This window comes from Molothrus ater, chromosome 14 (assembly GCF_012460135.2).
Source record: "Molothrus ater isolate BHLD 08-10-18 breed brown headed cowbird chromosome 14, BPBGC_Mater_1.1, whole genome shotgun sequence".
NCBI lineage: Eukaryota > Metazoa > Chordata > Aves > Passeriformes > Icteridae > Molothrus > Molothrus ater.
Window position 1 is genome coordinate 13,297,278 of NC_050491.2, and position 12,695 is coordinate 13,309,972.

Genomic DNA, 12,695 nt, shown 5'->3' on the forward strand with positions numbered 1-12,695 from the left:
CCTCAAGGGAGGAGACAGAGGTGCCCAGGAAGCCTGAGCTAACTCAGGCAGGAAATTATCCCAACAGAACAAAGCCACTCTCCACCTAAACCAGCTTCAGTTAAGACCAACACTGGAATTTTGCCTCAACTCTCAAAGTTTAAACATCCAAATTTCCATAACAAAGTTATAATAAGAAGCAACCTGCAATTAAACAGGTACAATATTAACTTTATTTTACTTACAGAAGTATTTTACTATTAGAAATCTTGCTGAATAAAGCAGCCATAATGGATATGGGGGATTATGTATTTATTTACTCAATCAAAAATAAACGCACAGTTGGAATAATGTTCATGATTAGAAGGCACTGATTTAAAAATGTGTTACATTTGCAAAGCAATTAGTCGGTTTACTTTAATTAATTCAGGTTGCAAAATATTACTTGAGATTCTGTAAGGCAGGAAAGTGGGTTACAAAAACAGTTCAGCTTGCAGAGGACACAGAGGTGAAAAAACTCTAGAAATACCCAGCCAGAGGACTCTGCACATCAAGGTTTTTTGTATGTCAGATAAAATATGTTATGTTCCTTCAATGCTTCATTATTTGCATAGAAACAATGTGCTTTCACATTTGAAAGTAGCAGATTTAAGGTACAAGGTGTGCACCTTCATGTCACATGGATGTGATGCATTTCAGCAACAGAAAGCCAGAATCAAATGTGAACTGGGGATCCGAACAGAAGATTGATAAAAGGGGAACAGACATCACATTCGATACATTCCTGAGATATGTGAGCTCAATTTCACCAAGTTCCTAGTCAACAGACAGGTTTTATGGCCCTTGACAATTTCATGGTAAATTTACAATACAAAACTGTGATTTTCAAAGTCCACATTTTACTACAGCAAAAGAAAATGCATTGCATATTGTTGCACTATGCAATCTTTAAGAAATACCTATCTTATTTTGCTTTGATATGATAAAAGAAACATTAATAATTAATATATTTAAATGTTTTTTGGCACAAATAGCTATAATTTCTCTGCCTAGTTTTCCATAATGAATGTAGCAGTCTGCTATGGAGTGAAGCTTCATGGAAAAGAATTTTCCACAAAATATATCTCTGTAAAATACAGAGCCTAATACCTGTGTAATGAATCAGAATACCCCAGAACAGGAAACCAGTTAACAACCATTTCACTAGAATCTGTGTCACATGTTGCATTAATGGGGGGGGGGTGCCTACATGGACATATTCAGCAAACTCCCTGGAGAGGAAAAACTCTCTTAGAGTCAAATTATATCTCATTTCTATTCTGAGCTTGCCCTCCCACAGTAGTCTTCCACAACAATATTTTGTGATCATCATAATTTGTGTGCTTATTTTACAGTAGTCTACCTTTAAGTGCTCCAGGTAAAATCAATAAAAATATAAGCCATGCATGAGGCTAATAATAATATCTGCATTCATGCACAATAAAATAGAGCTATTTGAATCATGAAATGATTAGGTCATTTGGGAAGCAGTTTTCCTTCTGTGCCCTCATCACCATTTAGCACCCCAGGTCTGGCCAAGCAAATCAGAGAAAAACCAAACCCACAGAAGCACCAGGAGGTGACATTTTAAATAAATCCAACTCTCCCAATTCCACTTCCAGCTCACGATCCCCTGACAGTGCAGGTGCTGAGGTGCCTCCCTCACACTGAGCATGACAGTACTTCCCTTCCCTGATCAGGTTTCCAATATGCCCTGAAGGGACCGGCGCTAAAAATAAACCTTGATTTCTATTTCAACCCCTGCACACGGCTAATACCCTTGGCCCCTGCCAAGACTGGCAAAGAACCCACTGCTGTTCTTAGTAAACCTCATTAGGGACTGAAGCAGCTCCATCCCTTCACCCAGCGAGCTCCAGGCCTTCCATCCCATCCCCTGCCCAACACTGCCCCACTCTCCCTTCCCTTCCCTTCCCTTCCCCTTCCCTTCCCTTCCCTTCCCTTCCCTTCCCTTCCCTTCCCTTCCCTTCCCTTCCCTTCCCTTCCCTTCCCTTCCCTTCCCTTCCCTTCCCTTCCCTTCCCTTCCCTTCCCTTCCCTTCCCTTCCCTTCCCTTCCCTTCCCTTCCCTTCCCTTGTTGAACTACAGAGGAGAGCAGAATGTGCTGACTTTCACAGCAACCCTTCTGCTTCTTATGATTTAATGACTTGCTATGCAAAGCAAACAAAAAAATCCCAGGCTAAGCTTCTGAAACAGGGGGTGTTAGGAGGGCTCCTGAATGTTAAGCATTGTTATGATTCTAAGTGTGCTCATAAAAGTTTAAAGCAGGTAACAAGAAGCCAATAAGCAACCCATGAATCAAAAGTGAACCTTCCAGCAAAACATCTCTGATTTTATAGCAAACTGTGCCAAATCTGCAAGCCTTCGTTCTTGTCTTGTTCCACTACAGGGAGATGCTGTTTGCCAGTAAGTGTTCAGATCCTTTAAAAGTTTTCTACATACTTTCAGGAAAGATGAGGAAAGTCAGCATTCAAGTTTGAGATTTCCATGCACTGCCTTTTAAGATGATTTCCAATCATTAATTAACATAGGTTAAGAAACAGATGCAAGATCATAAGTTTGAAGCTTTAAGAAAAATTAGGTATTAGTTTTTACACCACTACTCCTTGTTCAGACGACACCAGAGGAAGGATGCACCTTCACACAAACAAGTGGACAACACAGAAAGTTTCTAATGATGAAGGGAAAGCCCTCTCTGTGTGCATTCCTCTCTTCCCTGTTTTCCCCACTGATCCTCACATCCCATCTTTGGGCTGCAAGGACTGACAGCTCCACAAACAAACAAACACGTGAGCTTCCCTGTAGGCACCTTCTGACGGACCAGCTGGGAGGCAGATGGTTCTCCTGTTTTGTCTGGGCAGCCACCAGATGGGAAGCACAGAGATCTTCAGAAAGCAGTGCCCACTCTCAGCTTCAGCAGGCTACAAGAGCTTCCTGTTGTCTTATCCCAATCCCAGACTCCATTTGCAAACTTTGTCCTATATTTATTCCCTACATGGGATACCTATTTTACTACCTTTATGTGCTTTCCTCCCTTTAAGACCATTTCCTCAGCTAATTCTGTACAACAATTTGGTTTTGCTCCCAAAGCTCAAGGCAGTTAAGGGTGATTTCTTGAGTTCATCACAAGTTTTGAACCCACTGACACAAGCATTCCTTTGCAGTATATGAATTAGCAGCTCCACAAGTAAGTATTTGAGACACACTTGCAAGAACCTAATTTTTTACTTATCTTCAAACATTCATATTGAGATTAAGACCTAGAAATATTTTTTTAAATCACATAACTAACAAAATTACTTATTTCTTATAAGGAAACCTGCAAAGATACAGCTGAAGCAATCTCAAAGATGTATGATACTCTTACTATGTACTCATGACCAGAAAGGCACCATGAAGGTTGCTAGTTAATTTTTGCATTGATCTCTGCACACTTTGCCCTAGGGGAAGCACATAATCTAAACCAAACTTGACTGCAATATAAGCACAGACAAAGGCATTGAAATTTGTCCTCAACAGGATTAGCAGCCATCTCCAGAAACTTTCTACAGTCAGAGATGTTACACCATTGCTCAACAGCCACACCATCCTCACTACCTTCAGTTGTCTGAACACTACTGAAAACACACCTGTGGAGTCCCACTGACTCCCACTGTCACTTATTCTCTTATTTTAACCTCACTCATACTGCTCAGCCATGAGTTATGCTTAATGGAAAAAGCAACTGCCAGCACAATGCTCAGAAAGGACAAAGACATCACCAACTCTTGCAGAAGCCATCATAAGGTTAGTAAGAAGCACTGTCTGTGTTTTGCACACAGAGCTGACAAGCTAAATCTATCTCCTTCTCTGGAAAAGACACCTGGCTTCCACAATTTGGGGTTCTTTATTAGTGAGGTGTATTATTATTCTGCTCCTGAAAGAAATTAAGTGGAATGACAGCAGAAACTCCACTCTCACAAAGACCCTTGTGAACCTTCTCAAGTTTAGCTGAAATATTTACCTATTTCTGCATACTGGAAATTCCAAAGTATCCTAATACACAGGACTAAAATGAAAGCAGTCTACACAATTAATATGCCCTTAGATAATTTCAAGCAGATTCATTGTGAAATTTACTAGTTATGTGACATCAATGTTTATAGAGAGGGGTAAACAGATTTAACACTCTCAACTGGACAGAATTAGATACAGGTTTAACAGCTACAGAGGACCCAAAAGGTAAAATGGAAGATTATCAATAACCAGTCTGCTGTACAAATAATTTTCTCTATTTAATAGCACTGCCCAGTGCCTCAGGAGTACATATGTTGTCCCTCAATGCTGAAGTGGCTTCACAGATGCCAGAGCAGTCCCTTTAACCTCCTCTGCACAGCTCAGTTCCCACTGGAATTCCAGCTCTCTGCTTTGGGCTGCCTAACACTGACTCCTCTTCACACTCCTGCAAGCCATGGCAAAAAGTAACTTCAAGACAAGCCCTTGCTCTCTTCTCTTATTTCACATCTGTTTTTTTCATTGTATTGTTTCTTCCCCCGCCGTGCACTATCCCTAACACTGGCAATAACTAACTTCTCTCCATGACTTCCCTCTTTCCTGAACACTCTGGGGTTTTTTTGCTTGCTAGAAGCATGGCCTTGAAAACGCTTTTGTGCTCTTGTTTGCAGGCTGTGCCTATTGTTTAATTCACCCAGGCCAAACAATGCCAGCCCACACCACAGCCTAGCACTGCGAGTCACAACAGACTCAGACATCCCTGGGAAAACTCCATTTTGAGCTTTCTTTTGGTGCAAGGACAGCAGTTCCTTTCCAAGCCAGCAGTGAAAACTACTGCTTTTGCTTTTTACACTCGATGAATTTCTCATGGAAAATTTGGAGCTCATTCAAACACTGCCTGTGTGTTTCAGAAGGAGAGACTGGTGTTGGCATTTACCCCCAAGAGGCCAACCTCAAATCAAATCACTCAGAACAGAAAGTGCTGCAGGACACTGACAGGTCCACAGTGTGTTTAATGCAGCAAACCCTCTGTCTAAAGCAGAAAAGGGGGATGCAAAATGTAAAAGGAAATAAACTGCAAATTTTCTTAAAGCTGTACAGTTCACCCAGCTAATTAAAAAATGAAGGCTCTGGGACACTCCAATCCATGCAATGTAAGACCCCAGCAAAGTAACCATGAATCAGTCCCTGCCCCAAAGAGCTTGAAGGATAAGTGAAAAGTGGCAAATGGGTGTAAAAAAAGCAAGCAGGAAAAAAGAGCTAAAGAGACAATAAAGAGACCATATTTCTTTCTAAATTCATTACCCAGTGGCACAAAGTCTTTTAAAGAAATCTGAATGTAAGGTGACACTCACTGACCTGGTCTGGAGATGAGTGTCCTTGGTTTTAATATCCAGAACACAACATAGAATAATATTGATCAACTCTGTGCTGCAAAAATGTTCCTCCAAGAAGTTCTCTTGGCAAAATTAAACAGAGGATAAGGTTTGAAATTAACAACTTAATAAATTCTATTAAATTATGTTCTTTAAGTACAAAGATCCCTACTGCATTTCCATATTCTTGTAGCCAAGCCCTCTTCAGCTTGGGAGAGGAATTCTAACACTTGGAAGCTTTGAAACACTTGCCCAGAGAACAAGGCACTACAATATCTATTCTCCCTCCCAAGATTCAGGTCAGTGCATTTAAACAACAGAGAGTGTCTGTAAATTAATAGTCAGTTAAGTACTCATAAAGGAGTATTTAGAAGTTCCCTGTGAATTATGAAGGGAAAAAACCACTATGAGAAAGACAGAGGTATTCTGAGCATGGCCAGTGGTAACTGCTTTCCTCAAAGGCAACATCAGCCAGGGATCCTTCACCTAGAAAGCAGAACTTCCAAACTGACTGGAATATAAAAATAATTTAGATGAAAACAAATGTCAACCAAACATGTCAACCTTCCTTAAAAGCAAAGGCTTGTGTCCCTTTATGCACAGCCTTATGCAGCACAGTGGAGGTTTCTGTCTCTTTCAAACAAAACCAACTCTGAGCAACACTTTTTTCTTCCACAAATGCCACCCTCCAAAAAACTTAAACCACCAGCATGTAGAAAGGTTTTGATTATTGGACAGACATATGCAAACACACTGAAAGCATATCATCAATTAAGATTAACCTGGTTGTAAGCTGCATAATTGGAAGCTAAATGGCACTAATTTATTTGTGGCAGACAAGAAATTTGCAGTCCCAGTTGGATTTTCAAGTACCACAAGTAATCCAATAAGTCATATTCACAGAAGTCATTAAAATTGCATGCTCAGAATTTTATTTGTCAGGGTGTCCTTTCACAAGAGGACTGCAAGCATCTCCAATTATTTAATCAAATTTAAAGACAATCAGCAGCTTTTGATACCCCTATTATTATGAGTAACCTAGATTATTTTTTACATTTATCTTACAGTAACCCATAGTAACCCTTCTTTATTCTCTTATCACCTTTAAGAACTGAAAATTAATAATAGCATATCAGTATTCCCGTTTTCTTTTTAAAAAACACAACTGTATGAAGAAGCAGCAGTCCTTAATTCCAGTCACATTTTAAGACTATGCACAGTTAGGGAGAGTGGAAGCCACAGCATCTCTGGGCTCTCACCACTGGAGTTATGACCCTTGCAAGTCATTATTTGCTAAATAGTTTCATCTGAATTGAAGCATGGAAGCCAAATTTATATTCTGCAATTTCAACACATGAAGAAATATGTGAGAATAAGAGAATGGAACACTCGACACAAGAAACTGAAAAGAAAAATACTGTATATGCACATGGTTTGGGTGGTTTTTTTGTTTGTTTGCCTTTTTCTCCTTACAGCAAGGAGCATATCTCTCCTGAATATATTTGGAGAAATCTCAAGAATTTAAAGTTTTAAATTCTAAAAAAACCTTTTATAAACCACTTACAACTGTAAGTAATCTTCAGAATGCTAAGCAGCTCAATACATAGCATTCATCTTTCTGAATCAGCATGAAATTATCCCTACCCTAGATGATTGTATTTCCCTGAACAAAAAGAAAATGAAATTAGAGCTCATAGCCATCACAATTACATTAAGTTCTCAGCCTGATTTGGGAATGTTGTCTCACCACTGAGATCTACATGAAATCCAATTTCTGTGCAGTTCTTTGCACTTATTGCCTTGGCACTCTGCAAAGCAGTCTTACTACTTTCATGCAGGGAAAAAGGATGAAGCACAAAAACCCCTTAGAACTTTGTCCAAAGTTCTGAGGAGTTTCGCAAAATCAAGAAATTGAAGCCAGCCCCAGTGATCACGAGCTGAATGCCCCAGTGATGAGCTGCCTTTGCTCTGCAGATGGGACCTGTACCAGTCACTCATTCAAACATCACCAAATAAGACAACAACTGAATGCTCAAGATGCTTTTCATGTAGCACTCCCACACTGTGAGAAACCTGGCAAAGAAATGGTTTCCTTGTCTTGCTGCTTCCCAGGCAAAACCTGAAGCCCACCTCTACTGACAGCCACAGTGCAAATCCCAAAGGCTTTAAAGGATCCAAATTCATAAGTAAATTCATTCTTTCCATCTTCCAGCAGGCAGCTCTGACACACAGGTGAACTCATCAATTGTCTGACAGATGCTTCTGGATCCCAAATAATTTCCTCTGACCATCTTCTGTTATGGGACCAAGACTGTACCCAAGAGCTCTCCAGTACTCCTACAGGTGTTGGTGCAACCTTGTGTTCTTATGTTTTGTAACTGTTATCTAGAGACCAGAAAAATCTGTGCATGTTCCTGACTACTTGCCTGAGCAATGAATATGCACTATTAGTTACCCATCCATCCTTCTTTTCATGCCAATTCTGTGTACATGCACTTGATAAAGCTGTTGCTAAGAACTGTGGTCTGGGCAAAATGGACAAAGCCAGACAGTGCCACTTGCATAGGGAGAAAAAACTGATTACATGGAATGAACTTGTCGTTTTATTAGAAAACTTCCAACCAAACAGGGACCTGCAGGTCATGGAATTTATGCCTGCAGCTAGATTTGTTGAAAAAGGCACTTTATTTTTTTACCCACATCTGAGATAGGTTTCCCAAAAGATGATGCAGGTCCTGGAAAGGAAAATACGTATGAACAGCATTTAAATATACTGTTTTGAACAACCTTTGCAACAGCAATTCAATATGTGAGTGGAAATCCTGGCAACAGCACAGGAATACCAAGCTCTAGTAAAAAAATCCAAACATTCTCTACCACCCATACTGTGAAAGACAGGACTTTTCAGTATTCCAGTGAAAATGAAGACAACAAATGTAGGCTACAGCAGCATAAATTACAGGTATTTTTCCTCTGATTACCAACACTACTCAAGGAAAACCTCACTTACTGGATAAACCACAAGTACCCAACTATTCCCCTCTTCTCACATCTTAACAAGCTCAGCAGTACTTATGGCATTAGAATAGGATCAAAAATTCCTCTTCATCCCTGAGGGATGACAGCAGCAAGCATGGATAACAAAAATGGGGTAAGCAACTGCCATCTATGCACTGCTGGTTCAGTGTACAACTACAATTCATTTCTAATGTTAAGTGATGTTCAGAAACCTTAACTGCCTTCTAGTTGTGGTAGCAGATTCTGCTTTTTGTCATCCACATAAAGGAAATAAGACTGGACAAGTGTGTCAGGGCAGAAAATTATTACAAAGGAACTGCAGAACTGGCACTGCAGGCATGAGTTGGCCTGCAGAATCTTAATCACAGTTGATACTCTCTCAAAGAAGGAGAAACACCTTTTCCTTACCTCAACACCAGACTGAATTTGAGAGAATATTTTTCTTGCTAAACATACCAAATTGGAAGTTAGTTACAAGTGGCACCGTGGGATTCTACGTGTGCAAGGCCTAAAAATCAACAAGCACCATCAAGAGGCTGGTCACAGACAGCAGAAGTGAACAGAACAAGAACCCAGAAGTGTCCTTTAATAAGGACCCACAAAGGTACCTATGCAGAAGGTGACTATACAAACAGTATGTACACACACCTCTTAGCCAGGCTGCCAGAAAGAGCTGTGGCTTCTCAGCAAGATTCTCTTTATTTATTGTCTTTAAACGTGAGATTCCCAGACACAAGTTCACTGACAAACTTCTGAAGGCACACAACACTGTATTTATTTTGCATAGATGTTTGTTCTTCACACTGATTAAGACAGCAAAGTACACAACTGCCCCCAGAGCAGCAGAATCTGGCTCCAAGCATTCTTGTTAGCAGGTATTTTGGAAGTGAGGAGTCCCCCCACGCAGCCAAGTGAGCTCAGACAGGCAGGAAGTTCTATCCCTCCCCAAACATGCCCAAGGGGAGTGTGGGACTGAACGGGTGTCTTTTTTTCTTTTTTTCTTTTTTTTTGTACATCTTCTCTAAACAGCTGCGATATCAGACTTGGCTGCTGCTCACAACTTCTCCAAAGAGCAGCAAATACTGTGGCAAATCATCCTGCAAATTCCACCGTCAACCACTGGATTGCAAGGATGATTTCTAAACATCATTTGCTCTCTCCAGGGAGTGCTACTGAGTAGAAGTCGGGAGCAGAGCTGCAGCAGCCTGAGAGCTCACAGACAGCATTGATTCACTGCACATTAGCACCGAGTTTATCTTTGAGCACATAACTGCTACAAATGCATTCTATGTACACTGAAGTTCAGATTCTGGTTCAGTGACTTCTACCCCCTCAGGGAAAAAAAAATCAAGGTCTAGCCTTTCCAGGATCTAGGGAGGGGGGTTGTTTTTTCAACATGATGTGCATATTACAACATGTGCATATCTGAAAGGAGACGGAGCTGCCTGGCCCATGGAGCATTTCCTCTGTGATTTTGGGACTAAATCTAGGTCATGACAGCTGTAACCAAATACGGGTGCCCATCCTTGGAAAAACCTAGCAGCCACCATGTAAGTGCATCCCATATGCAAAATAAAATTCAGCAGTTCTAGCAGGAAGAATAAGGTTCAAACAGACACAGCCTTTGCAGGTGAGAAGTGCTATCTTCTGGTAGATCTTTATCCTTCTGGAGCACTAAACTGTCTTAATTTTGAAACAGAAACAAAAAGTAATTAAATAGTATTTCCAACACTCAACACACTGAAGAAGAATGCCAGATGAGAGTTGTGCATTCAGGACCCTTTGCCAGCACTCCTCTTTATGTAATTACACAGATACACTGAAAACAATGCAATAGGCTCTCAAGAGTAGTTGCTGCACCTAGTCCTAGTTAGTTAGTTTAGATCAAACCACAAGTCTCTTTACTTGTTTTTGTGACTGAGATAAGTAAATGTTTATCTTTTCCATTGCTCACCCACAAAGCTTTCGCATGGAGATGTACCACGAAATGTTGCTGCAAACACATATCGTGCATGCACAACACTCGTTGCAGAGTATATTATTAAGGACCTTAAGAATAAATAGGCACATATGCACAGCCAAAGACAAAAGCAGAGCTTCTTCAGCCCTCTTATAACACCAGTTAAAAAAAAAAAAAAAGTGAAAAGTAAAATCGGGAATTATTCAATCTTTGATTAGAAATCAATGCCAGGGGCTCTCTGCCTTCTGCACTCGGGACCGAACACATCGCTGGGGCAGACCCTCTGAAAGCAAGAGCCAGCACAGACACCGCCGAGTTGGAGAACCGGTGAGAAACGGGCGGCTCGTGTAACGCAGCCTCCCGCACCGCCTGTGCTGAGCCCACGAGCTGCGGGAGGTCCCGAGCCAGCAATCACCGCCCGCAGCTGCGGGAAGCACGGACCGGGCGGGCAGCGGGCCGGGCCCGGCCAGCCCCGGCGGCCTCCGCTCGCGGTGCCCCTTCCCCGCCCCGGGACGGGGCCGGACGTCCAGCGGGGCGACCGGGGGGGGGGCGGCCGGCGCCAGCCGCGCCCTTGGGCCGCCGGACCCCCCACGCACCGCCCGTGCTACCCCTCCCTGCCCGCTCTCACCCATCTGCTCCCGCAGCCCCTTCAAGGAGGAGGAGGAGGAGGAAGCGCAGGACGGGGGCGCCGCACCGCCCTCCGCCATCTTCAGCGCCGGGCCGCGGGAGTGCCGGGCGGGCCGCGGGGCGCGGGGCGCAGTGCGCAGGCTCCGCCCGCTCCCGCCCCGCCGGCACCGGGAGCGCTCCCGCGTCCATCCGGGGCGGCCGCGGCGAGCGCCGGGCGCTGCCTCGGGCTGCGCTTCCTCAGGGACGGGGCTGCTGGAGAGGGTCCGGCCGGGGCAGGGAACTCCTGCAAGGACTGGGGAACTGGGAAGGACTGGGAGTCTGATGGGCAGCGGCTGAGGGAGCTGGGGGCTCCAGGAGGCTCCGGGGGGAGCTCATCACCCTTGACGGGAGCGTGCAATGAGCTGGGGCCGGTCCCGTCTGCCGGCTCTGCACGGAGAGGAGCAGAGGAACCGGCCTCAAACGGCGACAGCAGAGATGCAGATTAGAAAAAAGGAATCCGGTGTTCAGGTGGTCAGGTGTTGGAATAGGCTGCACAAGGACGAGATGGAGTCACCGTCCCTGGAGGGACGGGTTTAAGGGGTGTCGGGATCTGGTGCTGAGGGATGTGGTTTAGGACCATGGAATTGTCAAGGCTGGAAGAGACCTTCACGATCATCAAGTCCACTCAGCGCTGGCACTGCAACCCCAAAACCACATCACCCAGTGTCAGATCCAGAAACCTCTTAAATACGCCTTTGGTTTAATGGTTTAGGGGTTGAATATTGTGAATATTCTGTGAATATCTGCCAAAGGGGCCAGTGGCATTGGCCGCCCCACGGGAGCCATCGTGGTCCCCGGTGGCCGGTGCTGAGGGGAGCCTGGCAGGGCACGGCACAGCTCCCCAGGAACCCCAAGGGCAGGGGCAGTTTGTGTCCCCACAACAACTGCAAATGTCATCCCAACACTGCAAGGAACTTAGAACTGGATGGGTCTTTAAGGTGCCTTCCAACCTAAACTAATGTGTTATTAACCATGATGAGTTGCCTCCCATTAGAGAGCTCTCAAAGAGAGATGTTGCTCTAGTTGGTTATTAATAAATTTGGGAAAATCTTGTTTTGCCTCTGAGTTTGCACTCTGAGAAGAGTGAAGGTAAAGCAGCATCCATGGCCATTCCAAAGGGCAGGCTCTTTGGGCCTTGTGCAGGAAACTTCCTTTGCAATCATGAACAGAAAGTTTGCCTGCCAGTGGGTCAAAAAATCAACCTCTAATTGTGATGAATGCAGAAGAAGTAGCAGTAAGATCAGGTGGTATTTCAAGAGAATGAAAAAGGAGCCTTTTAAATATTCCCAAGTAGAGCTCCATTTTAGCTTGGTCTAAATATTCAGACCACAGACTTGCCCTGTTCTTTGTTTCTTTTTTTTATGTTGGCTATATGTGTGTGTACAGAATCCTTTGTTTCCTCTCAGTGTTAATAGAATTTCAATTATTACTAGTAATATTTAAAACTAAAGGGCAGCTAAATGGGAAAAAACCCCTACACATTCAGTGCCAAATTTCCTTGGTTTATATTTATAATATATGGTAATAACACCTTGCCACTTAGCAATCTCCATGTCCTTTTTACACATGCTGAAATCAAATTTCACCATTCCACTGAGAGACATTCAGATGTTATCCTCATTTTACAGATGAGAAGACTGAGTCATTG

At 43.2% G+C, this 12,695-nt stretch overlaps 1 protein-coding gene across 1 annotated transcript in view; it reads right to left on the bottom strand.

The window, feature by feature from the left end:
• MAP7D3 (MAP7 domain containing 3) overlaps positions 1-11,111 on the bottom strand; it is a 42,712-nt gene extending 31,601 nt beyond the window's left edge. Inside the window, 1 exon segment of the mRNA XM_054516337.1 lies at positions 11,010-11,111. Within this exon segment, the coding sequence (XP_054372312.1) occupies positions 11,010-11,088 (79 nt within the window). The 5' untranslated portion in view covers positions 11,089-11,111.
• Positions 11,112-12,695: the final 1,584 nt, after the last annotated feature.